Genomic DNA, 27,560 nt, shown 5'->3' with positions numbered 1-27,560 from the left:
ACACAAAGTAGGAAGCAGGCCTTGGGCCAATTGCATCGCACTCTGAGGGAGGCCACCAGAGCGGAGAGACTGTAAGGGGTGGAGAGCCTCGCCTTAGTATTCTTCTACTTCGTCCCGGAGCGGCTGTCATCACTCTAGCATCCCTCTTTCTCAACACAGGGATCCTGTTTCTGGGGCTTCCCCCTTTCTCTCTGGAGGTCAACGATCCTACAGTCCCCCTTTTTAGGGATCTCAGACAGAGGGCACCCCTTTTACGTTGTTTCTCATGGTTTCCTCTTCTCCCTCCCTAGTGCGGGCCCCTCCTGTCCAGATGATGGTGGAGTTCTCTCACAAGCCCCCCACCTTTCTCAGGCTCGGGATCTTGCTCGAGTTCTAGTTCAACAATGCGCAGCTCTTGGCGCAACCGCACCCCTCCTACTCCCAGACGGCAGCTCCATGGAAACCAAAACATCACAACTCCGCTAAGGTATCGCGAGAGGTGCAGTTGCGATCGCATCAGGGGAGAGGCGGAGCGAGGGCGGGAACAAAGAGCGAAGTGGGAGGAGCCTGGGAGCTTCCGAGGTCCCGGGCGGGGAAGGTACCTCCTAGTGGCGCCCCCGCGTGACTGCGCTTTACATAATCGAGGCCGCGCGCGTCATAAGTGGCGTACTCCAGTTCAGGCCGAATCAGAATTGTCCCAAGCTCCGTGTTCTGCCTCTTTGTGCTTGATGGACGTCGAAATGAACCAGTGAAGGGGCGACCAGCGCCGTCGCGCCCGCCTAGATCCGCCCGCACTCGCCGGCCCGCCCGCCTGCCGCAGCCCGCAGCCTGCTGCTGCCGCCGCCGCTGCCGCCGCCGCCGCCGCCAGCTTGTCCCTTAGACTGTCAGATAAAGCGGTGGGCCGGTCGGCTGGGCGGTGAGCGCGGCCCGGGCCGGACATGGCGGCGCTCTACGCCTGCACCAAGTGCCACCAGCGCTTCCCCTTCGAGGCGCTGTCTCAGGGGCAGCAGCTGTGCAAGGTGCGCGGGCTGGGGCGGCGGCCGGGAGCTGGGACGCTAGAGGCTCGGCCCGGAGTCCCCTGTTCTGCGGGGCCGCCCGGCGGGGTCCCCCGGGCAGGGCGTGGCAGGCCCGCCTAGCTGAGGCGCCGCACCCGCTCCGCTGGGGGCCAGCGGGGCACGTGGGGGAGTCCCGGGCGCCGTCCAGGCCCCCGCGGCAGGCGTGTCCGGGTGCTTAGCAACCGCGAGGGATTGTTCTCGGACCCCGTAAGGTCTGGGGAGGGGACAGCGGGTCCCCGGCCTGACCCGGACCAGCCGTACCGAGCTCCCTCTTGGGCTGACTTCCCCGCCGCTGGTTGCACACTGAGGGACCGCCTGCCTTGCCTGGGGACTGAACTCCAGAGTTGGGTGCTGCCTAGGACGAGAGTCTCCAACTCGGGCGCCTCACGGGCACTTTCCGGCCAGTCTGAGAGACGGAGGTAGCGAGGCTTTATAGAAAAGCCCCCAAATTAAGCGCACGAAGCAAAAGGATTTTTCAGCATCCAGTTGGTGACCTTCGATCCTGGCCCTAATCAGCTACTATTCAGTTTTTACCCTTGAAGGCCCAAGTTCTTTTTTTTTTTTTTTTTTTCGTTTGAGTTGTTTGCATCCTGCTTTGCCTTTTTAAATTAATAGAAGTGCTGTGAGGTGACAGTTAAAAGTCACGAAGCCGTCCTGCGAGTGATTTGAGATATTCTCAGATAATCCAGAGTTTGTCTCTGGTATGGGTAACTCGTAATTGTATGTCACCGTTGCCTCAAATGGCTATGACTTTGTCACTCTGTTTACTGGGTAGGAGAGAACGCAAGTGTTTGGGTGCCTTTATTTTTTTGGTCTTTATATAAATAAAAAAATATATATACATATGAGATATATATATACTGACTTTAAGGAAGTTTCATATAGGTCAGCAATAATGATTTTAACTTAGCATTTCATTTCACAAGTGAACCTGGTCAAAAATCAAACAGTGGAAGTGGCAGAACCGGAACTAGAATCCAGGACTTCTGATTCCCAGTCTGAGACTTATTCATACATACTTTGGTTTTACAATTTATGACTAGTTCCATATAAATTCTTTCTTAACTTCCACATCAGTGCAGGGCAGTGATGCCAGTATTACAGAAGAGAAAAATAAGGCACAGAAAGTTCAAGTGACTCACTCAAGCACAGTGGCTATGCTGGGAATAGTACCCAGGTCTTCTGCCTCCTACTGAAGGCTGTTTCCATTTCTGACTGCCTTTTAAATTATATCCTCATTTCATTTCAGGAATGTCGGATTGCACACCCTGTTGTGAAGTGCACCTACTGTAGGACTGAGTACCAGCAGGAGAGGTACAGTTTTTATTGACCACGAAAGATGTTTGCAGGCTTTTTCCTCTTAATTAGTTGCTGTTCAATGTACAGATCTGTAATTGATTGCATTATACCCGGATTCTGCAGGGTTTTTATTTTATTATAACACATTGATGAATATAAAACACACATATTGTTCCCTAGTTATTCATGGATTGCTTAAAATTTTTTTCATGACTTTTTAAAGTAATCTCTGCACCCAACAGGGGCTCGAACTCACAACCCCAAGACTGAGTCGAACGCTCCACTGACTGAGCCAGCCAGGTGCCCCTTGCTTAAGTTTTTAAAGTTACTTTTCCGATCCTTGATCATTTTATATTGTGGTTATGATCTTTATGACACTAAGAAGCCACAATTGTAAAACATGAGCCTTAGGTTTCAGTATGCTTATACTCAAAGCTTGAAGAATTTATAAGCCAAAAGAAGACACTTTTGGAAATGTGCCTATTCTGATAAAGGGTTTGTTAGCCTTAGCCACATTTGAAATTTACTTGCCTTATGTAAATCTCATTTTTAAAAATGTGAAAAACATTTAGTTGTAAGTGAACACATATCTTTGGGAGACTTTTTTAACAGCAGCAGAGTGGTTTATTGGTTTTCAATAGCAGCAAAGTTGTTTATGGGTATAGTTTAAGTTCTGTGGGCCTGCAACTGTAGGTCATAGTTCCTTAAAGCAGGGTGGGGTCTATTTGTTAGCTCACACATAGACCTAGAAACCTAATTTTAACCAGCCTTATTTCAATTCTGGGAACATTTTCCCCAACATTTTATTATGGATATTTTCAAACCAGAAAAAGTTGAAAGAATTAAACAGTAAACACTCATATACCTACCACTTCGATTCTACAGTTTACATTTACTTTATGTGCATCATCTATCATCAATGTATTTTTTTTAATTTGAGAGAGAGAGAGAGCGGGGGAGAGGGGCAGAGGGAGAGAGAGAATTCCAAGCGGGCTCTATGTGCAGTGCGGATCCCTATGCAGGGCTTGATCTCAAGACCCTGGGACTGTGATCTGAGCTGAAATCAAGATTTGGGTGCTCAACCAATTGAACCACCCAGGTGCCCCTTCAGTGTATTAATCCATCTTATTTATGATTCATTTTAAAGTTGTGGACATCAGTATACTTGATCCTAAATACTTAAGCATGCATTTCGTTAACAAAGTTTGATATTTGTTTACGGTCCTTTATTTTTTTAGAGGTAAAATTTGTGCACAGTGAAATGCTCAAATCTTAAGTACATCATTCGATGAGTTTCACAAACAGTATATGGATCTGTAACCCTCAACCCTTTAAAATATAGAACATTACCGTCAGCGCAGAGTCCTCTCATGCTTCATCCCACTCAATCTCCACTCTTCATGCTTTCCCCGTGCAACTACTGTTCTGATTTTCCTTCCCACCGTAGATCAGTTTTACCTGTTTTAGCCCTTCATAGATACGGAAACATATAAAACATAATCTAGAAGCTTTATGTTTCAGCTTTTATATTTGGGTCCATGATCCACCTTGAATTAATTTTGGGTGTAGGGTGAGATATGAATTTACACCATACATAAAAATTGATTCAAGATGGAGGCACCTGGCTGGTTCGGTTATTGGAGCACGCAACTCTTGATCTTGGGGTTGTAAATTCAAGCTGCAGGTTGGGTGTAGACGTGACTTAAAAAAATAAAATCTTAAAAAAAAATGATTCAAGATGGATCATAGGAGTGGTTTTCCTTTTTTTCTTTTTTTCTAAAGTTTATTTATTTATCTTGAGAGAGAGAGCACAAGTCGAAGAGGGGCAGAGAGAGGGAGAGAGAGAATCCGAAGCAGGCTGTGGCGCAGTCGGTGTGCAGAGTCCGACGTGGGGCTTGAATCCAGGAAACCGCGCGATTATGACGTGAGCTGAAATCAAGAGCCAGACACGTGACTGAGCCACCTGCGTGCTCCGAAATGACTTTTCTTTGTTTTCCAAGACGTCAGGAGCATTTGTATATATTGATACATATAAATCCCACTTCTTCAGTAATAAATATAAGTATAAACTAAAAGTTCAACATTCCAGAATCACCGACGTGAATCCTTTTTCTAGAGGTTTCTTTCGATACGCCTCACATCTTGTCCTGTCTCTTTAAAATGGCAGAAAATGGAAAATATTTTACTTGAATATCTCACTTTAATTTAAATGTTTTGTACTCTGAGGTCTTTCTTTGTTTTAACTTTATGGTCACTTTTATAGGACTTTATGGGAAAATAATCACAAAATAGCTAATAAGACTGCATTTTTATGTGATTTTATGTTCAGCCCCAGAATATTGTTTCAACTATTCTTGCACATCAAGCATTTATTGTACCTGTCTTTGTGAAGAATTAGACTTTATTTGAAGATGATTTTTTTCCCCTAAGGCAGTTTATCAGCTCAGATATTTAGATAATACAGGTCTCTGGACCTTCACAAGACCGAAGACGTTTTTATTTTCATCAGTGCTTAGTTCTTAGAGAAATTGGAAATATTGACAAAATATTTAGTCCTAGCATCCATTTCCCCACATCTGGGATTTTCATATGCTTTTACTTACAGAGGAGGGTGTAGACAGAGTAAAGTCAACATGAATAGAATCTCTGAGTTAGTATTCCAAACGCATATACTTCATTCCTCACCTCAAGTTTCTCAGCTGTTCATCTAAATTGAGAATTAACTGCTAGTCCATTTCTGTCTAACATAATATTCTTTTGAGGGTCCTGTCCATATTTGCTAGTTTTGTTTAGTGATACTTAGAGATGTGATACTCCGAAATAACTCACTGTCCACTTTAACCAAAACCTCATTTTATCTGAGCTAATAAAATTAATAACCATAAAATAATTAATAAATAAAAGAGTTAGTGGCCAAATACTTAACTTTCTGTTAACCAGGTGTCCAGGCCAAATATCACCTTGGCACTTAGCAATAAGCAAATTCTGTGGGCTTAAGGAGGAATCAGTTTTCAGATATTGTAAGTGAAGCAACTTTTTTCTCATAAAAGCATTGTGTCTCTTTTTTCCTTAACAGTAAAACCAATACAATATGCAAGAAGTGTGCACAGAATGTGCAGTTATATGGAACAGTAAGTAGAGTTTCTCTGTACCTAACAGTGAGTACTTGGGTCTCTTGGAACCTTAACATTCTGTGGATTATTTATATAACTACCATATTTTTATTAGAATATCTTATGTGTAAATACTTTCTCAGAAAAGTTTATCTAGCCCTTGAGCTTTTGAACCTAGCTAATACTTACGGAGAAGTTCTGTGTTTATGTTCATGATGGCGGGATTGTCGTTATAATTTTCCTTGAGAGCTTCGGAAACCAGTATGGAAAGCGGATGGGAAAGATGGATCCTACAATGTGACGTCTTTGTTTGGTAGCAGTTGACTTTCGTTTTGATGACTTTTTTAGGGGGGAGGGGGTCTCTCTGTGCTAGGGTTCTATATTATGTCCTTGCAGGCATTCTCCCAGCCTGTTTATGCGGTGATAATGGCAAAGAGGCCTTTCCAGAAATTTGGAAGCACTTACCGGTTTCTCCAAAGAACTGGTTCTGTTGAATTTCTTACAAAAGTCCCAGCATATACTCTAGTGGGGTTTTGGTATTTGTTAATTTATTTGTTTTAAAATCAATAGTCCTGTGCAGAAAATCACTTGACATAGTATTAGGAATTGGGCTTCATTTGCTCAGTGTAGAAGGAAATTTATGAAGTTGGGAATACATTTTTACAATGACTGATGAACTGTATAATAGGAATTATTGCTTTAAAAAATGCAGTGGTATTTTATAATATACTTAGTTGACCCTTTTTTTCCCCTCTCTTTCAGCCCAAACCTTGTCAGTATTGCAACATAATTGCAGCATTTATCGGCAACAAATGCCAGCGCTGCACAAATTCAGAGAAGAAGTATGGACCACCCTATTCATGTGAACAGTGTAAGCAGCAATGTGCATTTGACAGGAAGGATGATCGAAAGAAGGTAAATCTCTGTGTTTTGTTTTGTTGATTTTTTTTTTTTTTTTTTCCTTTCTGAGAAATTAAGTTTGGTCAATTGTGTCAAAAAGAAATCACAACAGGGCCACTGGCTGGCTCAGTCAGTAGAGCATGCGACTCTGGATCTCACGGTTGTGGGTTTCGGCCCCATGTTGGGTGTAGAAATCACTTAAAATCTTTAAAAAAAAAAAAAAAAAAGGACGTATAACAAAGAAATCTCCGTTCCTGTCCTAGTTGTTCTTGAACTTGAAGATTTTCAGCCTTTGTTTTCATTTAGCAAATGTGGACCATTATATTCTTTAAAAAAAAAAAAAAAAATATATATATATATATATACATGTATGTGTATATATATAATAAATATATATAAATATATATAAATAAAATATAATAATATAATAAAATATAAATAAAAATATATATAAATTTAAAATATATATATATATATATATATTTTTTTTAAGTAATGTCTACACCCAACGTGGGGCTTAAACTTCTGACCCTGAGCTCAAGAGTCACATGTTCTGACTGAGCCAGCCAGGCATCCCTGGACTATTATATTCTAATATTACATGAGCTGGTATTTCATGAGAATCTTAATTAACAGTGATCTGTACCCTGTATAAGTAAAGCGATGATTGGCAAAATTCTATAGAACTCTGTAAAGGAGAGACTGTGACTTAGGATACACTTGTATTACCAGTTTCACTATCTGACTGTTTCAAGTGTTTCTATCTGTTGAAGTTAAAAATTCCAAGATGACATAGAGGAGAGCTCTGGGTGGAGTGATGGTACCTTAGTAAACTAAAAATGGTTTAGATTTGTTCTGTTTAAAACCCTCCAGTGGCTTCCAGCTGCACTTAGAACAAATCCCAACCCCCTTCTCTGATGTACATTGCCCATACCTGCCTCTCAGTCTCTCCTGACGTTAACGCCTCCCGCCTGTCACCTTGTTTCAGCCACACTGACCACCTTTTAGCCCTTCAAATGTGCCAGTTTCATTCCTACCTTTGCACTGGCTATCATTTTGCCTGATAACACCCACCAGTCTTAATTGGTTCCTCATGCTCAGATGCTACTTCCTCACAGAGCCCCTTTACTAACTCACTCACCCCCTATCATATTACCCTGTTTTGTTGTCTTCACAGCATAACATTGTGAGAAATTATCTTGTTTATTTTCTTATGTTTGTCCACCTTCACTAGAACGTGAGCTCCTTGTCCATCTTGTTCTCTGCCGCATTTCCAGTGGCCTGGCACATAGTAAGTGCCCAAAACAAACAAACATACATATATTCATACACATATACACACACACAGGTGCACACAACACACACACACATACATATATATGTATATATATATATATTTACTTGTTTTGATAAGAGTCATACTTTATCGAGAACTATTTCTTCCCCCTCTTTTAGTCGTCTTACCTGACACTGTCAAAATATTAATCTGAAATATATCTCCAGCTTACTGTTTTTTACTGAGAAAAATTGTGCTTCTCATTTTCTACTTTTTAAAAAGTAAGTGAAGTGGGGCACCTAGGTTACTCAGTCGGTTAAACATCCGACTTCGGCTCAGGTCATGATCTCATGATCTCATTGTTCATGAGTTCAAGTCCTATGTCGGGTGAGCTCGAGCCCCGCTTTGGGCTCTGCACTGACAGTGTGGAGCCTGCGTGGAATTCTCTCTCTCTTGCTCTCTCTCTCTCTGCCCCTTGTAGGATACTCTTTCTTCCTCTCTGCGTCTCGCTCACTCATACTCTCTCTCTTTCTAAAATAAATAAATAATTAATTTTAAAAAGTGAAGTGATTATGTATTTTTTAAATTGAGGTATAATCAACATATATCAGTTTCAAATGTACAGCATAATGATTTGATATTTGTATATATTGGAAAGTGATCACCACAATAAGTCCAGTAAATATCTGTCACCATACACAGTTATGGGATTTTTTTTCTTGTGATGAGAACTTTTAAGATCTACTCTCTTAGCAACTTTCAAATATGCAATATAGTATTACTAACTATAGTCACCATACTGTACATTACATCCCCATGACTTATTTATCCTTTAACTAGAAGTTTATACCTTTTGACTACTTTCACCCATTTCACCTACCCACCCCTCCCCACCTCTGGCAACTAGCAATCTCTTCAGTAAATATTTTTTTTAATGAAGGAATGCAGTACAGAAACTTTTTCAGTGTCCAGAGGTACTTTTCAGAGATGCTTACGCTCATGAGAACTGACTCCTGTGAACCAAATTCATTAATTTATCATGGGAGGATATTAACTCTCCAGTGACCAGAATACTCCTGTCTGCCAACCAGAGCACCTTTTCCCTGAATTAAGATACTGGAGAAGCTGAATTAGGAATCACGAGGTAGCATATGATGATGGTCGGAGTATAAGCTCTGCAGTCCTACTGACCTGGGCTAGCTGAATGGTCCTGGACGAGTTACTTACTCTTATTAGGCATCAATGTCATCACCTTTCCAGTGGGAATCACAGTAGCTGCTGAATTCACAAGGACATAGGAGGATTTAATTGAGGTTGAGGACTTGCCTAAGTTCACACACCTCCTAAGTGGCAGAATCGGGACTTAACCCAGAGGTCCGGAGCTCCCAGTAGCTCCATTCTGTACTACATTCTCTCTTCTTCATGTTTGTCTCCTTGTCTTTCAGGTAGATGGGAAATTGCTGTGCTGGCTGTGCACACTGTCCTACAAACGGGTCCTTCAGAAGACCAAAGAGCAGAGGAAACACCTGAGCAGCTCTTCCCGTGCCAGCCACCAAGAGAAGGAACAGTATAGTCGACTGAGTGGTGGCAGCCATTATAACAGGTATCCCCAAGGTGCATGAGATAGGACTAGAGGTACCTATTGGTCAGACGGAATACACAATTAGCCATGGAAGAAACCATTTGGTATCAATTTTCCTCTTCTTTTCTCTCTAGTTACTAGCCTTAGGAGGAATCTCCTTTGTCACATTGGACAGTTCATGTATCTTCCAAGTGCCAGAGAGATTTCCATAAGGTATTAGGATTTACTGACTTGGTTTGTCTTGTGTCTGGAAAGTTTGTGAAATTGTTCTGCTTTGACTATAATGCTCCCCTCACCCTTGGAGTGGATTATCTCCTTAGAAGACTGGGCATGTCACTTTCTGAGGGATGCAGCTTTTTTTAATGCATAGTTGGCCAGGAGGTTGGTAGCTGTTCTAGGTTTGTCCTGGTGGGAATCCAGTCAAAAAGATGTCCTTTCATTGTTGTCTTAAGCTTCCTTTCAGAGTATCTGTAATGTTGTTAAGAGTTCTGGCTTTCGATTGAATCCTGACTCTGCCAGGTTCTCTGTGTGGGATCTTGGGCAAGCTTGTTCATCTTTAAAATAGGGAAATAATAATATTACCTCATAGAATTGTGGAGATAAATTATATAGTGCATGAATAGTGGTTTGCTTTATAACTGGCATATAGGAAGCATTCAATATATTTTAATTACTGTTTGTTATTGTTACCATTATGATTTTGTTTGTTCATTATTATTAAGTACTCTCATGGGCCAGTGACTCTGCTAGGAAGGCAGAGATGAATAAAAGAATCATGCTGCTCACCAAGAGTATGCAGTCTGGTAGGGAAGACAGACCTGTAATCAAATCATTGCATTATAATTCGATGAGCACCACAGTGGAAACATCAAGATGCAGGCATGAGAGGCAGTAGTAATTAACTGCCTTGGGGAGTCAGGCAAGAGAGGCTCAGAGAAGAGCTGGGTTGGGGCTGGATTTTAGGATGAGTTGGAATCATCAGATCACGGATGGGCAGAAGCATCCTAGGCTGAGGGAATAGTGTGTGCAGAGAAATGGAGGACGTAAGACCACACGGCCCTGAGGAGTTGCAGGTCCTTTTATGTTTCTGGAGCTTATGTTTGGGAGCCAGGGAGTGGGAGAGAAAGGGATTCTGAAAACGTTAAGGAGCATGAACCTGACCCGATGATTGTGGAGAAAACATTGGAAGAAAAAGAGACCGGAGGCTAGTTAAGAACCTGTTTTGTAAGAGTCCACAGTAAGAGGTATTAATATTAGACTCTCAACTGAGGCCATGGCACCAGAGATCAAAGAGGCAGATTCATGGGGTGCCTGGGTGGCTTAGTTGGTTAAGCATCCGATTTCGGCTCAAGTCATGATCTCCCGGTCCATGAGTTTGAGCCCCACGTCGGGCTCTGTGCTGACAGCTCAGAAGCCTGGAGCCTGCTTCAGATTCTGTGTCTTCCTCTCTCCCTGCCCCCTTCCCTGCTCGTACTCTCTCAAAAATAAAAATAAAAAAAGAGGCAGATTCAGGAAGATACTTTAGAGGGAGAATTATGAGAAACTTAGATAATTTAATGAACAGGTAGATGGGCAGGAGTTGGGTGAGTAAAGAATCATTCTCAGGTTTCTTACTTGGATGAATAGGTATATTCTTTAACTGAAAGAGAATACAGGAAGAAAAGAGAAGTTCAGTTTGTTTTTTTTTTTAAAGTTGAGGTTGGAGCATCAAGAACAATTTTGTGGGAGCTTTAGCCGAAAACTCAGAAGAAAGGTTTGGAGCACATAAGAGTCAGTAGGAATAGAAGTTATTATAAAGTACAGATTCCTGCAACTTCATCCCAGAGTTTAATTCAGTAGGACCTAGGATAGAGTCCATGAATCTACATTGTTTTACAAACATCCTGGATGATTATGGTACAGGTGATCTGGGGAACACCATCTCCAGTCCATATGATAAGTAGTTGTTTAAACCATGCTCTTTGATGATAGAATTCAAGTTGGAGGCTGAGAACAGAATTCTAGAAGCACTCAAGAAGGATGGAGTGAATATTTGCAAACCATATACCTAATAAGCGGTTAATATCAAAAATATATGAAGAATTCATACAACGGAATAACAAAAAAAGCGCAAATAATCCAATTAAAAAAATGGGCAAAGGACCCGAATAGACATTTTTCCAAAGAATATATACAATAGATACATACAGAGTTGCTAAACATTGCTAATCATCAGGGAGATGCAAACCAAAACCACAATGAAATATTACCCCACATCTGTTAAGATGGCTGTTATCAAAAAGTCAGGAGGGGTGCCCAGCTGGCTCAGTTGGTGGAGCATGAGATTCTTGATCTCAGGGTTGTGAATTGGAGCCCCACTTTGGGTGCAGAGATTGTGAAAGGAAGGAAGGCAGACAGACAGACAAAAGATAACAAATGTTGGCAAGGTTGTGGAGAAAGGGAACCCTATACACCATTAGTGGGAAGGTAAATTGGTGCAACCATTGTGGAAAACAGGATGGTGGTTCCTCAAAAAATTGAAAACAGCTACTATATATTTGATCTAGCAATCATTTATGAGTATATATATCCCAAGGAAATGAAATCAGTATCTTGAAGAGCTATCTGCACCCCCAGGTTCATTGCAGCTTTATTCATAATAGCCAAGATATGGAAACAATATAAATGCCCTACAATGAATGAACGGATAAAGAAAATGTGATACACACACACACACACACACACACATACACACACACACATATACACATACAGTTTGTGGTATCACTTTTACAAGGAATCTTTTTAAAAAGCCAATTTCATAGAAACAGAGACTAGAATGATGGTCGCCAGGGGCTGGGGAAGGAGGAAATGGGGAGATTTAGGTCAAGGGGTATAAACTTTAAGTTATAAGAAGAGTAAGTTCTAAGGATCTGATATACAGCAGAGTGGCTATTCTTAATATGATACTATATACTTGAAAATTGCTGGGGCGCCTGGGTGACTCAGTCGGTTAAGCATCCGACTTCAGCTCAGGTCATGATCTCACGGTTCGTGAGTTCGAGCCCCGTGTCGGGCTCTGTGCTGACGGCTCGGAGCCTGGAGCCTGCTTCAGATTCTGTGTCTCCCTCTCTCTCTGTTCCCCCCCCCCCCCCCCCGCTCATGCTCTGTCTCTGTCTCAAAAATAAATAAAAACATTAAAAAAAAATTGCTGAGAGTAGATTGTAAGCATTCTTGCCATTAAAAAAAAAAGTTATGTGAGGTGATGGATGTGGTAATTATCTTAATCTTGGTGATTATTCCATAACATACACGTTTATCAAAATGTTATGTTGTACACTTTACATGTATACAATTTGTCAGTTATTTCTCAGTAAAGTTGGAAGGGGGGTTAAGGATGGCATGATCAGTGGTATCAAATATTGAAAAGAGATCAAGAAAGAAAGGGTCTTACTCGAGGGTGAACTCATTGAGTCTATAACTGATTTTTAGTGGTTTGTGGGACTCAGATATCAGTAGATTCACAGAACTATCCTGAAGAAGAACTGGATTAGGGGTTCAACCTGGTATCTAGTCCTCGCTTCACTATCGACTAGCTATATATCCTTGGGAAGGTCACTTAAACTTGATGAGCCTCAGTTTCTGCAGAGTAGAAATAGTGCCTTGTATATACCTCACAGACTTGGAAGATGTACATGAAACATTAAATGTGAAAGTACTTTCTTAAACTGTAAGGTAGGTTTTACTTCTTATTAAAAATTTAAAGAACATTTTTTTTTAACGTTTATTTATTTTCAAGAGACAGAGCATGAGCAGAGGAGGGGGAGAGAGAGAGGGAGACACAGAATCTGAAGCAGGCTCCAGGCTCTGAGCCGTCAGCACAGAGCCCGATGCGGGGCTCGAAATCACAAACCATGAGATCATGACCTGAGCTGAAGTCTGACTCTTAACCGACTGAGCCACCCAGGCACCCCACGTCTTATTAAAATTTTATTGACTCTGTTCCCATAGTTGTTAATAAAGCAGATAATATTTAATTAAAGGTAAGAATTTTGGAGGTCTCTGGAAGTGAGCTACCCATGCATCCAGGACCTATGAAATCAACACCTCAGTGGATTTTAATAGTCAAGAATAATTAGCTCTTTCATGGAGGAGCTGTGATATTACATTGGTCCTGTTTGAACAAACTTTTGTTGTGATGTTTTATAAATCTTTGATTTCTAATTTGTGTTTCTCTGTTTTTGCCATTAAAAGCCAGAAAACACTTTCTACATCTTCAATTCAAAATGAAATCCCAAAGAAAAAATCCAAGTTTGAATCAATCACAACCAACGGAGACAGGTAAGCCAATTGGTATGTGTGCATGCTTCCATTTGAGTTACTGCATATACAGTTCCTGAAACAGGAATACATTCCAGGGTGTGCCTTGGACCTAGTCTAGGGTTGTTATTGAGCCTCCGAGGGTCACTCCATTAGCCACTTGATATCTTATGAATAAGCAAGCAGTGCTGCTATTTGTTTATAACTCTAATCTTGTCATTAAAAGACAAGCACATATAACGATTTAATAGCAACTGAATTCTGCGATCAACATATAACTCTCCCACACTAATTCTAAGAAGTCAGGAGCTATATGCTTTTCATTGTGTTCTGTGCCTGTGGCCTCCTCCATGCAGGGCCAGAGTTGGTATTGAGAGGTGGAGCAGAGACAAGTTGGGAGTTAAGGCAGTGTTCTTAGTCTAATTCATGCTTCCTTAGCATGCAGAAAGCCCAGGGCAGCTACTGAATCAGCAGAGAATGAGATGCATTTGAATATTTTTACTGCATTTTAAGCCTGTCTTAAAAGCATATATTTACTCCTTGCCTTCCTCTCTCCATCTGAATGATGCTTCCTCTTGCAAGCTGCTCTGTCCTAATATCCAGAGTGTCCCGTCTGTGTTGGTACAGTGGGCTACTTCCCAGCTGAGTCTTGGGGCCAACCATTTTCCTGTTTCTCCAGGCCCAGGCATCCTGCAGTGAGACACTGGCACACTCTTCCTCCAAAGCCTTGAAATCCTCTCCATTCTGAAAACTCCCAGTGTCAGTTCTCCCTCCCAGCAGGTGGTGGGAATGGGAGTAGACTTAGCACATAGGCTTGCCAGGACCAAATTTCATCTCGGGGTACACAAAGCATCTATGAAGTTTATTCTTTACCGTTACCTTTTTTATTAAGTTGATTTCAGATTCTACAGTGGATTTTTATCCACTAGTATCATTGATTTTATACTTGTTAAATGGAACCTTCTGGAAATGTTTAACTTGGATGTTCAAATTATATGGAGAAAGGAACCATAAAGACCATCAGCTTCACTGTTACTTGAGCAGATATCCTGACCATCATGAAGATTGTCCCATCACCCCTGCCAGCATGCCTGATCCTACAAAAACCATGTCAAGGAGTGAACCTTTCTGAATTCCCTGCCTTTATAAAGGTCTAAGCCAAGAGGTGCCTGGGTGGCTCAGTCAGTTGGGCTTCCGACTTCAGCTTAGGTCATGATCTCATGGTCCGTGAGTTCGAGCCCCGCATTGGCCTCTGTGCTGACAGCTCAGAACCTGGAGCCTGCTTCAGATTCTGTGTCTCCCTCTCTCTGCCCCTCCCCCACTCATGTTCTGTCTCTCTCTGTCAAAACTAAATAAACTTTAAATAAATAAATAAATAAATAAATAAATAAATAAATAAAATAAAGGTCTAAACCAAGACCCACAGCCTTTAGATTCATCATTTCTGTTTTGTGCTCACTTATGACCCAGGCTGTATTTGAATGACCTGGAAAAAGTGCATTCTTGACTTTAGTTTAACCAGCCAGTCCTTAAAGCTTACCTTCTTTTAGATTATTTGTTCTTAAGATACTGCCATTATTCTTGCTGTCCATTGCTATGGATATACAAAGCTAAAAACTTAAGTTTTCTGTTCAGAGTGATATTTTAAAAATGTTTATTTTGGGAGAGAGAGAGAGGATGAGTGGGGGAGGAGCAAAGAGAGAGGGAGAGAGAGAATCCCAAGCAGGCTCCTTACTGTCGGTGCAGAGCCTGACGTAAGGCTCAGTCCCATGACTGGGAGATCATGACCTGGGCCAGAATCAAGAGCCAAATGCTTACCCAATTGAACCACCCAGGTGCCCCTGTTGAGAGTGTTTTATCACTTCTAATCACCAGCAATGATTGTTTTCCTCAAGTAGGAAATACTGATCCTTACCATGGTCTTTAACAATCTCATCTGGAAAAGATCTAAAAGATCATTTTTTTTCTTGAAATGTAGATGCTAGTTTGTTAAAATAACTTGCCCTGATAACTTGAAAATTTGGAAAACTTTTCTGTTTCTACAAAAGTTTTTTTCATATACATACAAGTTCCATTTGAATGTTCCTGCATTAGCAGTCTTAACTTACCAATTCCACTTGTTTGCATTTCTTTTAAAAGTTCATAGCAAAAGTTAAGTGACATTTTTCCTTTATTTTTACTTCTGTGTAGTTTTTTCTTTCTTTTCCCTCACTTTGAAAACATTCTGACAAGCTGTTTTTTGATGGTCCTTTTGTAATGTTATGCAAACCCCCTTTTTTTTTTTTTTTTTTTTTTTTTTTTTTTTTTACTGAATATCTATCTTGAATTCAGTTCTGTACCAAAGGTTACCGGTCTTGTTTCTGAACTATCTATTGTAGCCGCCCCTTAGCTTTCAGTTGATCGTAGTCCACTTTCCTGACCCCACTTTGAAAATAGCCATATAGGCTCTTGTCCTTTCATTGTTATCCCCTTTTCTGCAAGCTGCTCTCTAACAGCTTTCCATTCTCCTTTCTATTCTACCATTCTCCACTCTTATTATTATTTTTTAATGTTTATTTATTTGAGAGAGAGAGAGAGACAGAGCATGAGCAGGGAACGGGCAGAGAGAGAGGGAGACACAGAATCTGAAGCAGACTCCAGACTCTGAGCTGTCAGCATAGAGCCCAACGCGGGGTTCAAACCTACAAAACTGCAAGATCATGACCTGAGCCGAAGTCGGAGACTTAACCAACTGAGCCACCCAGGCGCCCCTCCACTCCTATTTTTTAAATATTGAGACATATTTGATTTTTTTTTTCCTCTCTTTCTTTCTCCATTAGTCTTCCATATTGTACTGAGAGAATGCATCACTTTAGGTTTTTTATAAAACCTTTTCTCGAATAGTTTTATACTTCTACAATGCCTCTGGGGGCGCCTGGGTGGCTCAGTTGGTTAAGTGGCCAACTTTGGCTCAGATCATGATCTCACAGTTCATGGGTTTGAGGCCCACATCAGGCTCTGTGCTGACAGGATGGAGTCTGCTTGGGATTCTCTCTCTCTGCCTGCCTGTCTGCCCCTCCCCAGCTTGTGTGCACACATGCACGTGCGGGTGCATGCTTTCTCTCTCTCTCTCTCTCTCTCTCTCTCTCTCTCTCAAAATAAATACATAAACTGAAAAAAAAATTTTAAATGCCTTGGTCATTTTTTTTTTTTTTTAGTATCCCGCAAAATTCATAGCCTCCCTCTCATATTTTCTAGTTTGCTGAAATCGTAGCAAAAACTTTTTTTTAAGTTTATGTATTTTGAGAGAGAGAAAGAGTGCACACGTGCAAGAGAGGCAGAGAGAGGAGAGAGAGAGAGAGAGAGAGAGAGAGAGAGAGAGAGAGACACAATCCCAAGCAGGCTCCATGCTGTCAGTGCAGAGCCTGACATAGGGCTCTCTCTCACGAAGTGTAAGATTTTTTTTTTTAATGTTTATTTTTGAGAGACAGAGGCAGAGAACGAGCAGGGGAAGGGCAGAGAGAGAGGGAGACACAGATGAAGCGGACTCCAGGCTCTGAGTTGTAGACACAGAGCCCGACGTGGGGCTCGAACCCAAGAACCATGAGATCGTGACCTGAGTCGAAGTCATATGCTTAACCGACCGAGACACCCAGGTGCCCCTCGAACTGTAAGATCTTGACCTGAGCCGGGTTCGAGAGTTGGATGCTTAACTGGCTGAGTCACCCGGGTGCTCCATAGCAAGAACTTTTCACTTTGAGAAAGATCTGAGTTCATTTCTAGCTTTCCGTCCCTGAGAAAACGTACCAGCTACTTTTTGATCTATTTGTTTGTTGTTCCATTGGCGATAAGGCATACCTGTTGATTGTTTCTAAAGGATATTCCTTTCCTTTCTTTGTAGTTGTTTTTTTTTTAAGAGTTTTTAAGTAATCTCTACACCCAATGTGGGGCTCAAGCCTACCACCCCGAGAACAAGGGTCACATGCTCCGTGAACTGAGCTAGCCAAGTGCCCCTCCTCATAAAACCCTAGTTTTATTTTATTCTCCATTTGAAATATGCCTGAAAAATTAGACGTACTTTGTGTGGCCTCACCCTTTTGTTGGAGATGCTTGGAAAGAGACTGGATCTGATTTTCTGCCTTGCTAACCGAGCCATCTGTTTTCATTTGATTTCCAACAGTTCTTATTAGTCAGAAGTTAGAGAGTTAGAAAGGTCAGGCCCTGACAGGACAGACATGACTGGTTTTGTCAACAATAGTGGTATGGGAAAAATCCTCTCTTGAGAAGCAGGTGGGCAGAGCATTAGAAGCTTTCGGGAGCACAAGATTTATACTAGCCCATTACACTGTTTCATTTGTCACTCTAGTTATGGGTTTAAAGAAAATCTTTTGGATTGAGGGAAGACAGTCCCTTGGCAGGTATTGAAACTGGTAGAGGAGACTTTGATGGGTCCTTTCAGCATTTTCTCCTGCTTACCTTGTTTTATTATATTGCTTTTACTTTTCGTCACCCAGAAATTCTGCATATTCATCAGTTAAGAAAGCACCGGTTCATTCTTCTTCTGATGTTCTTCTTACATGCCTCATGTAGATGAAGAGAGAATATTCTTAGCAGTCAACCATGTCTTCTAGCCATAGAAATGTTTGACTTGGTAACTGAGGATGTTCAGTGATTCCACTTGCTATTTGGAGTTTCTACCCATGTAGAGAAGTGCTGGTTATTAGCTGTAATTCAAGATGAACTAGAGTCATTGCTGTATTGATCTAGGGAGTAGTGAATCAATATTCCACTGACTGCTTAGGAAAAACAGGTTTGTGTTTTACTTTAAAGGTTGCCCTGGGAAGGGTAAGGAGGTTTCTTTGGGCAGTCTCTAGAGAAGGGCAGGACTTGACTCTTATGGCAGTGATTCCTTAACTTGTTTTGGGCCTAAGACATCTCTGACCAACCAGGGAACGCTGTGGATCCTCACCCTAGAAACCATCCATTGTATGTATACACCGAATTCTATATGCAACTTCAGGCGTTCACAGATTCCCTGGAACTAGGCCTGGTTACAAAACTCTCCGAAAAAGACAGAGTTCACCTGGCACTTTAACAAAATGAAGTGCTCAGGTACTGTTACTGAGAAGAATCTGTTGAAACCGCAGGTTATGGTGTGACTCTGGATTTTATCACCTGTTTCTTTCCTGATTATCACTGGATTCTTGATATTGGAAGTGGTAGTCAACAGGCCAGTTGCAGTGTAGGGGAAGTTGGCTTCCTTCCTATTAATTTCATCTTTTTCTAATTTTTAAAAGGGACTGACTGCTCCTGGAATGGGATGCAGCAGCTTCTTAACAGCTGCACCATACATGGTGCTTTGGAGCAGAACATAAAGAACCAAGATCTGATGATCGCCTCGCCTGTGCAGTTTAGCAAATGCTATTGAGTGTGGCGTGTGTGGAGCACTGTACTTCCTGCTGGGAATTCAAATGGTTGCTCCTACTCTGGAGCTTGTAGTCAAGTGGTCCATGGTGTGTCCTCAAGTGAAAAAAGGTTTATCCCTCCAAGTTATGATTTTTCCTTCTCCATTTTTCTACTCAGCTTTTCCCCAGACCTGGCCCTGGACTCACCAGGCACTGACCACTTTGTCATCATCGCCCAACTGAAGGAAGAAGTGGCCACTCTGAAGAAGATGCTGCATCAAAAGGATCAAATGATTTTAGAGAAAGAGAAGAAGGTACAGTTTTGTTAATGCCTCTCAGGCCAGAATGGTGCAAGGGTAAGCATGTGGTACCATAGGGCATGGTGCTAACTCTGTTTAACTGATACTTATTTGGTACTGACCACTGAAGCTTTGAGGGATCCAGTGTCAAGGTTGGGGTATTGTGGGAGAGGCTTACTGTCTGCCAAGGTGACTCGTGATCTGCTGTTACCGTGAGAGAGAACCCTCACTCTGCCTTGGTCAGGTGCATTTAGAAAGTTGACTTTTCTCAACATTTGGAGGAAGTTTCACTCATGTTTGCCAGGCTTACAGAGGTGATGTGTAAAACTACAGTGCCCCCCTTGATTCACAGGGGGCATAACTGACTGCTACATTTCTCAGCATGAACTGCCTTGGAAAGTTGTAATCAGAAGGTGCTGAATGAACATGGAGTTGGGACAAGAGGAGGTGGTTATGTAATTGGAATTTTTAATGCTCTCAGGCTGAGAACCTGATACCTCCGTCTCTGGTATTGGGATGGCCATGCCCGTGAGACAGTAATGCTTAAAATATGTGGGCCAGGTCTCCCTCCTTCCTGGACAATGGTCAGGTAGGCCTTCCTCCATGACTCTTACATCACTTTGCTTCCATTACTGACAACTCCCTGAGTGACCCATTCTTTAAACACATTAACATCTTCAGTTAAGTCTTACCCTGGTGTAACAGTCATCCTCCTTCTTTAAGGGAACTTTTTACATCCTTCTTGAGATTCAGGTCTATTTCTCTTATTTTTAGGTTATATTTTTCTTTTCTTTTTTATTTTAGAGAGACAGAGAGTGGGGGAGAGTGGCAGAGGGGGAGAGAGAGAGAGAGGGAGAGGCAGAGGGAGAGAGAATCCCAAGCAGGCTCCATGCTCAATGTGGAGCCCAACATGGGGCTCGATCCCAAGACCCTGGGATCATTGCCTGAGCCCAAATTAAGAGTTGGACGCCCAGCTGAGCCACCCAGGTGCCCCTCTTACTTTTAGGTTCCCAAAGAGTATCTTCTTTTTTTTTTTTTTAAATTTTTTTTTTTTTTCAACGTTTATTTATTTTTGGGACAGAGAGAGACAGAGCACGAACTGGGGAGGGGCAGAGAGAGAGGGAGACACAGAATCGGAAACAGGCTCCAGGCTCTGAGCCATCAGCCCAGAGCCTGACGCGGGGCTCGAACTCACGGACCGCGAGATCGTGACCTGGCTGAAGTCGGACGCTCAACCGACTGCGCCACCCAGGCGCCCCTCCAAAGAGTATCTTCTTTTTGTCTTAATATATTAGTAACAATAATAGCTAAACTTTTACTGGATACTTAAGTATGTGCCTGACTCTGTTCTAAGTGCCTTCTATGTATTAATCCATTTATCCTCATAACAGACCTTTGAGATAGGAATTACTATTGTCATCATTTTGTAGATGAAAAGTATCCTCCCATATTTTTTCTCTTAGAGTTCCAATCCTTCTCTTGGTTTTCTTTTTTTTCTCTGAGGCTGTATGTTTTCTTGTGCCAAGTTTGGAGTGCTAGGATTCATTCTGAGTGGCTAACAAAGGCATTTATATTGTTAAAATGTTTGCATGCATTCCGTCCATCTAATTTCGACCTCATTTTATAGATGAGGAAACGGACCCAAAGATATTAAATGACACATCACATCACACAATTAGTAAATGGCAAGTCTTCCTGACTCTACCATTCTTTCTACTAGGCTATGCTTTCTTCTGCCAGTAAGATAGAGATTCATGGGAAGTTCGAGACCAGTATACTTTCCACTTTACAACATGACTGTCAGATGAAGGCAGACCCAAGTATGTTTTCTTCATAGACAAGATCAGAATAGCACATAATAAAAGGGTTTTTGCAAAAGAGACAAAATGAACAACTTGTTTCTACTGATTTGCAAAGTGAGGGATTTAAAAGGAGCAAAAACAAATAGATTGTTTCTCAGCACTTTCAGGATCAAGGTCACACTCCTTGGCTTGGAACACAGGCCCTTCTACAACATACCTGCCTATCTACAGCATCAAGGTCACTCTCCATGCTCATCAGTCATTTGAACAAGCTGTCAGTTACCTCACACTCTCTGGCTGTGCCTGTACAGTTTCCTGTGCTTGGATGTCGTTCTCCTTCCCTTGTGTGCCAGCTGTACCTCATGTACCTCGAAACTCAGCTCACACATCACTTCCCTGACTTAGATATCTCCTCCCTGCTCCTTGAATAGCATAGTCAATAGAAGAAGGCCTGGGGTTTGAATTCTAGCTCGTCTCTTGCTAACATGTATGAGCATGGCCATGTTACTTAAGCCATTCTTTTTTTTTTTTTTTAATGTTTTTTATTTATTTTTGAGAGACGGCGACAGTGTGTGAGCGGGGGCAGGAGCAGAGAGAGGGAGACACAGAATCTGAAGAAGTCTCCAGGCTCCGAGCTGTCAGCACAGAGCCCAACACGGGGCTCAAACTCACGAACTGTGAGATCATGACCTGAGCCGAAGTCAGACGCTTAACCGACTGAGCCACCCAGGCACCCCAACTTAAAGCCATTCTAAGCCATTGTTTTCCCATCTGTAAAATGGGAAAAATAATATTGCCCGCCACAGACAGGTTTATCATAGGATTGAATGAAATAATATAATCAAACAGTTTGGGGTACCTGGCTAGCTCAGAAGAGCATGCAACTCTTGATCTTGGGGTCGTGAGTTCAAGCCCCATCTTAGGTGTAGAGATTACTCAAAAAAAAAAAAATTGTGAGGGGCGCCTGGGTGGCGCAGTTGGTTAAGCGTCCGACTTCAGCCAGGTCACGATCTCGCGGTCTGTGAGTTCGAGACCCGCAACAGGCTCTGGGCTGATGGCTCAGAGCCTGAAGCCTGTTTCAGATTCTGTGTCTCCCTCTCTCTCTGCCCCTCCCCCATTCATGCTCTGTCTCTCTCTGTCCCAAAAATAAATAAATGTTGAAAAAAAAAAAATTTAAAAAAAAAATTGTGTGTGTGTGTATAAATATCAAACAGTTTACCTAGAACAGGGTTAAAAAATTAGTAAATGGCGATAGCTATTATTCTGGCTTCTCACAGTCAGTCATATTGTGTTGTATTGTAATCACTGATTTATTTGGAGGATTATTGGCAGGTATTAAATACATAAAATCTTTAAAACCTGTCAGTGATGAGGTATCAGAAATGGCTATGTCAGGATTTTGTGTAATTTTTAAGAACTCTTTAGGATAAATAGGATACAGAATTCCCTGGCTTTGGCTTAGTTAGGGATCTTCCAAAGAGCCCTGGATTTCATTAATTTGAGGAACCATTTAGCTCTCTGCTGCCAGAACATTCATCATTGTACTGCACAGAGATTTCTTCAGTCAGTCTGCCTTTTCCCCCCTCTCAGATCACAGAGTTGAAGGCTGATTTTCAATACCAAGAATCTCAGATGAGAGCCAAAATGAACCAGATGGAGAAGACCCACAAAGAAGTCACAGAGCAGTTACAGGTGAGTCTGCCTGTTTGTTTGTTTTAATGTTTATTTATTTTTGAGAGAGAGAGAGAAACAGAACATGAGCAGGGGAGGGGCAGAGGGAGAGAGAGACATAGAATCTGAAGCAGGCTCCAGGGTCCAAGCTGTCAGCACAGAGCCTGACATGGGGCTCGAACTCATGAACTACGAGATCATGACTTGAGCCAAAGTCGGACACTTAACCAACTGAGCCAGCTGGGTGCCCCGAGTCTGCTTGTTTTATGTGATAACCCTGGTGTATTTAGCTGATTGTATTTTAAGTGATTTATCTCTTAGATTTTTTTTTTGTTTTCAAAATATTGACAAAATCATATTTAATCTACCTTATTAGCTGTCTTTTACTATTTCTTTTTTAAAAAAAAATTTTTTTTTTTCAACGTTTATTTATTTTTGGGACAGAGAGAGACAGAGCATGAACGGGGGAGGGGCAGAGAGAGAGGGAGACACAGAATCGGAAACAGGCTCCAGGCTCCGAGCCATCAGCCCAGAGCCCGATGCGGGGCTCGAACTCCCGGACCGCGAGATCGTGACCTGGCTGAAGTCGGACGCCTAACCGACTGCGCCACCCAGGCGCCCCATGTCTTTTACTATTTCATTGTTAGGTGTGTTCTGATCTCTTTCCCTCAAAAACTGGAATTAATAAATGTGCGTTTTGAGTTTTGGATAAGCCAGATGTGATTCCAGATGTCTGGATTATAAATTCTGCTTATCCAACACGTTAAGGCACTCCACGGTTTGTTTGTGTTGCACAAAGCACCCTTTTGTAACAGTGGATCCCAGGAGATTGAAGTGTGCTGATTAACCTCTAGCAAATACTTCCTTCCCCTGAACCAAGCCCTAGAGCTTTCTGTTGATTTCTGCCTCTAGAATTTGTTCTCTTGCTGACCCTTTACGTTGTCTGCCTTAGCATCTGCATGAAAAACATGTCCTGTCCTGTTAAAATATCCTTGCACTGATTTTTTTGTTTAGGCCAAAAACCGAGAGCTCCTGAAGCAGGCAGCTGCCTTGTCCAAGAGCAAGAAGTCTGAGAAGTCAGGAGCTATCACCTCTCCGTGAGAGACCATAAGGAGGCTCCCAGCCAACAGCGAAGGGGTTCCTGGGTGAGGGTTGGTGACCTGGCTGTTCTCTGTGAATTGCAAGCTTTCTTAAGAAATCTCTATTTTATTACAGTTATCCTTCTTTGTGGGATTGTGGTGGGCTGAATGGAAACACCTGGTTTATGCTGTGTCATGACTGCATGCTTGGATGTTTGGGGTTCCAAGCTCTCTGTCTCATACTCTCACTCCCCCCAACCCCACCCCGAGTACTACTCTCTGTCTCTCTCTCTCTTTTGGCACTACTCTGTGTGTGTGTGTGTGTGTGTGTGTGTGTGTGTGTGTGTGTGTGGCAGTCACTGTTCAGTGTTATGTGCAGAATTTTTTTTTTTTTTTTTTTTTTTTTTTGGTCCATCACATCCTGCCATACCCATGAGCAAATAGTTTGGCATTAATTACATACATATCACTGCCACCCTCTGAACTTTGAAAACTGCCACCTTAAGACTTGGTACAACGGAAGAGGCTTTCTCTCTCCAATAAACCTTTTGCTTCAGGGTATACTCTTGGGTTTTTTTCCAGGTATATTATGTATGACTTTGTACTATGTATAGCCAGAGTTTTATTTATTTTTTAAAAAAAAGAAACTTTTTCTTGATAAAGGAATAATGGTAGCCTAGCTTGTTCTTGTAAAAGTGAAGCCTCTTAAAAAGAAAAAAAAAAAGCCCTTCTCTCTACCTTTTAGTAAAGGAATAAGACCTTTTCTTGTTACCTTGGAGTCTTAAAAACTGATTGCTACGGTGCAACAATTCAGTGCATCAGTGTGGAGTTAAGTGCCTTTTGGAGGAATTCTTGGAAGAGCATTTAAGGAGATGCTTAGGGGAGGTAGCAAAGATTTGAACAGTCTGTCTTTTTAAGTAAGGGCAGAAAGAAAGGTTGTCCAGGTTTTACTGGACGTTTCCCTCCCCTACCCCTTTCTAGATTGTTTTATGTGACTGATTTTAAATTCTCACACTGCCACTTCTTTTTAAAGAAAAAAAATACCCTTTACTTATATCGGTCATTACATTGGGCCATTGTCAGAGAGCTTTTTTTTTTTTTTTAATGAGCAGATTCAAAATGGATAATATTTGAACTACAGAGCATTTTGGGGGTTAGTACGAGCTGCTCAAGTGTGGACTCTGAGTCTGAGTGGGAGAAATGTTGTCACTGTACCTTCTCCCCCTTCCTCCTCATCCATCCCAGCCTGCACACTCCCTGCTTTTAGTGGGAAAAGGGCGTTTCTTGAAGACAGGTGCTTGTCAGAAGCAGCTTGGCCTCAGCCAGAATTGTTTGTGTCCGCCTTTCCCTTCCTGACTGAGCAGGCACATGGGTTTACTTTTCCGGGAGAGGAGATAGATTTGCACTTCTCGCCATTCTCTCAGGTCCTCCATGGGATGTTTGTGAAAGAAATGAGAGGTGTGTGATGTGCCGTGAAACACAGTAAAATCAACTACCTTGGAATCATTAATGCAGAGGGGTCCTGAGGCTCAAGGTAACCATGAGGACAGATGAACTTTGTACCTCAGTGCACCAAAATTGTAAGCAGTCAGTTTAACTTGCTAGGCATTTCCTAAAAGCCAGTGCTTGTAATCTGTGATAACATTCTCACAAGTGGAGCCATGCACAGAATTGGACAGAAATGTGGAATTGGGTGGCTTCTTTCTGATAAAAGAAACAATGGACCACGTTGCTCATCTATCACTCTAGTAGGGGAGGTCATTTTCCCTTCCAAGCAAGGGAGACGACAGTGCTAAACACTTTTGTAACTTTTTGAATGAGAAACTTTTAGGTAAAGATAAACTGTCAGATAATATTTTTCAGATGCATTTACGTTTGACTCTGGGGAAAAGATTATGAAAAAAAGTTACAGTCATGGTTTGGGTTTTTTTTTTTTTTTTTTAATTTGGAAGACTTGAGAATTTCTGTTTCATGAAGTGACAATATAAAAACACATACTTAGTTTTATACTAAATCTTTTTTTAAGGTGTTGGCATTTAATACAAAGCAGATTCACACATTTTCTAACTTTCCACAAGTTCCAAAAAGTGAAGGAAGAAACCTCAGTCTTGAAGTTTTGGTTTTTAAAAATCATGACACTGTTTTACCATGAAATTGAGTAGCTAACTTTTGGTAACACCTTTTGTTTATTTGTATGTTTGTATAATGGACACTTTGAAACACAGGAATGTTTTGGTTTGTACAAACTTTGAAAAATGTGTGTTAATAAAAATTCAAATTGAGTCAAGTATTGTTGGGTGATTGATTGATTGACTGATTGATTGCCGGTTTACCAGTAGGCATATCCCATTATGCCCTTTAGCCGAGAAAACAGTTTGTTTTGCTTGTAGACTTAAACAATTAAAAGCCTAACTGTGGTAATAGGGAGCTTCATATCCATCAGAGAATAAACCCATTCTCTTTTTTTCTTCTGTGATTTTATTTTCCAGTGTAAGTGCTTGCTTTGTTATAAACGCTATGCTAGGCAATGAGAATACAGCAGTGAAGAAAATTTATTTCCTCATGGGGCTTCTATTTGGTGAAATATTGGACACCACCACTGTTCCTTGATTTTATATTCACCATTATGAGTCAAAATACAACACAGGATGAATCTTCATAAGGTATGAGTGAGAAGATTTTGAGATACCATCTCAAGGAGAGGAATGTATTAGTTTGAATCTTTGGTGCTGGTAATTTTTAAAATTAATAACAGGTGCCTCTCAGACATTGTCACTGCCACATCCTGGTCATTCTGTAGACTCAGCGACAACTTATTTTCTCTCAATAAATTAAAGGAAGTTTTATTTTGTAGGTACTATGGCCTGAATTTGGGGGGGTTCTCCCCCCAAATTGATGTGTTGAAATCCTAACCCCCAAAGACGATAGTATTAAGAGGTGGAGCCTGTCTTTGGAAGGTGCTTGGGCCCTGCCTTCACAAATGGAATTAGATACCTTATCTCTACCACCATGTGAGGACCCAGCCAGAAGGCACTGACTGTGGACCAGAAAGAGGGCCATCACTAGAGCGTAACCTTGCTGGCCCCTTGATCTTGAACTTCTCAGCCTCCAGAACTCTTGAGAAATGAATTTCTGTTGTTTACAAGCTATGCAGTCTGTGAAACTTTGTTACAGCAGCCCGAAAAAGAAAAGGCGGTAGGCTATGTTTATGACCATCTTCATTGTGTAAATCCATTTATCCATTTTCTCAGCCTTAAAAATCACTGTAGGGGAAGTATAGAGTATAAACAGAGAAGGATATTTAGTTCTTCAGGAAGGTCTTCAGCCACTCAACCCTCAAAGTTTAGGGCTTTAGTTCCATTCTTTCGGTTTGAGATCATAAGTTACCTGCAGTATAGCTGTCTTCGACTAACGGCCAGCTCAAAGGTCTTGGAGGAGGGGCCGTTTTTGGGAAGGCCCAAACTTTCAGGAGTTGCAAGATATCCTGCTTATTGTTTCTGTATAACAAACTACCCCAAAATTTAGTGGCTTAAAGCAAGCATTTAAATATGCCCACACTCTGTTGATCAAGAATTTGGACAGGGCACTGTGGGGCTGACTGGTCTTTATTCTACAATGTCTGGGTCCTCAGTTGGGAAGATTCAAAAGCTGAGGGATACTTCCTGGGGCTGGAATCGTCTCTAAAGGTTGTTTATTTGTATATTTAGTGCTCGGGCTGGGATTCTGGAAGTCCAGTAATGCTGACTGGAGCACTGACCTGGAACCCCTCCATATATAGCTTGGCCTTCCCCAGCATGGTGGGTCAAGGTAATCAGACTTCTT

The 27,560-nt window shown here is 41.8% G+C and overlaps 1 protein-coding gene across 2 annotated transcripts; it reads left to right on the top strand.

Moving 5' to 3' along the window:
* The first annotated feature begins 546 nt into the window (after positions 1–546).
* FAM76A (family with sequence similarity 76 member A) lies at positions 547–26,020 on the top strand. Of its 2 annotated transcripts, XM_047871992.1 has the most exons (10): positions 547–998; positions 2,284–2,348; positions 5,410–5,464; positions 6,209–6,361; positions 9,068–9,225; positions 13,438–13,524; positions 19,066–19,201; positions 22,579–22,680; positions 23,674–23,804; positions 25,163–26,020. In XM_047871992.1, exons 1-9 carry the CDS (start codon positions 918–920, stop codon positions 23,758–23,760), a joined length of 924 nt encoding a protein of 307 aa, XP_047727948.1. In that variant the 5' UTR covers positions 547–917; the 3' UTR covers positions 23,761–23,804; positions 25,163–26,020. The 2 variants fall into 2 exon arrangements, with proteins under 2 accessions (XP_047727948.1, XP_047727947.1); XM_047871991.1 differs by having other exon boundaries at positions 23,674–26,020.
* Positions 26,021–27,560: the final 1,540 nt, after the last annotated feature.

This window comes from Prionailurus viverrinus, chromosome C1 (assembly GCF_022837055.1).
Source record: "Prionailurus viverrinus isolate Anna chromosome C1, UM_Priviv_1.0, whole genome shotgun sequence".
Lineage (NCBI taxonomy): Eukaryota > Metazoa > Chordata > Mammalia > Carnivora > Felidae > Prionailurus > Prionailurus viverrinus.
The sequence above is the reverse complement of the archived record's forward strand: the minus strand, read 5'-3'. Positions and strand labels throughout refer to the sequence as shown.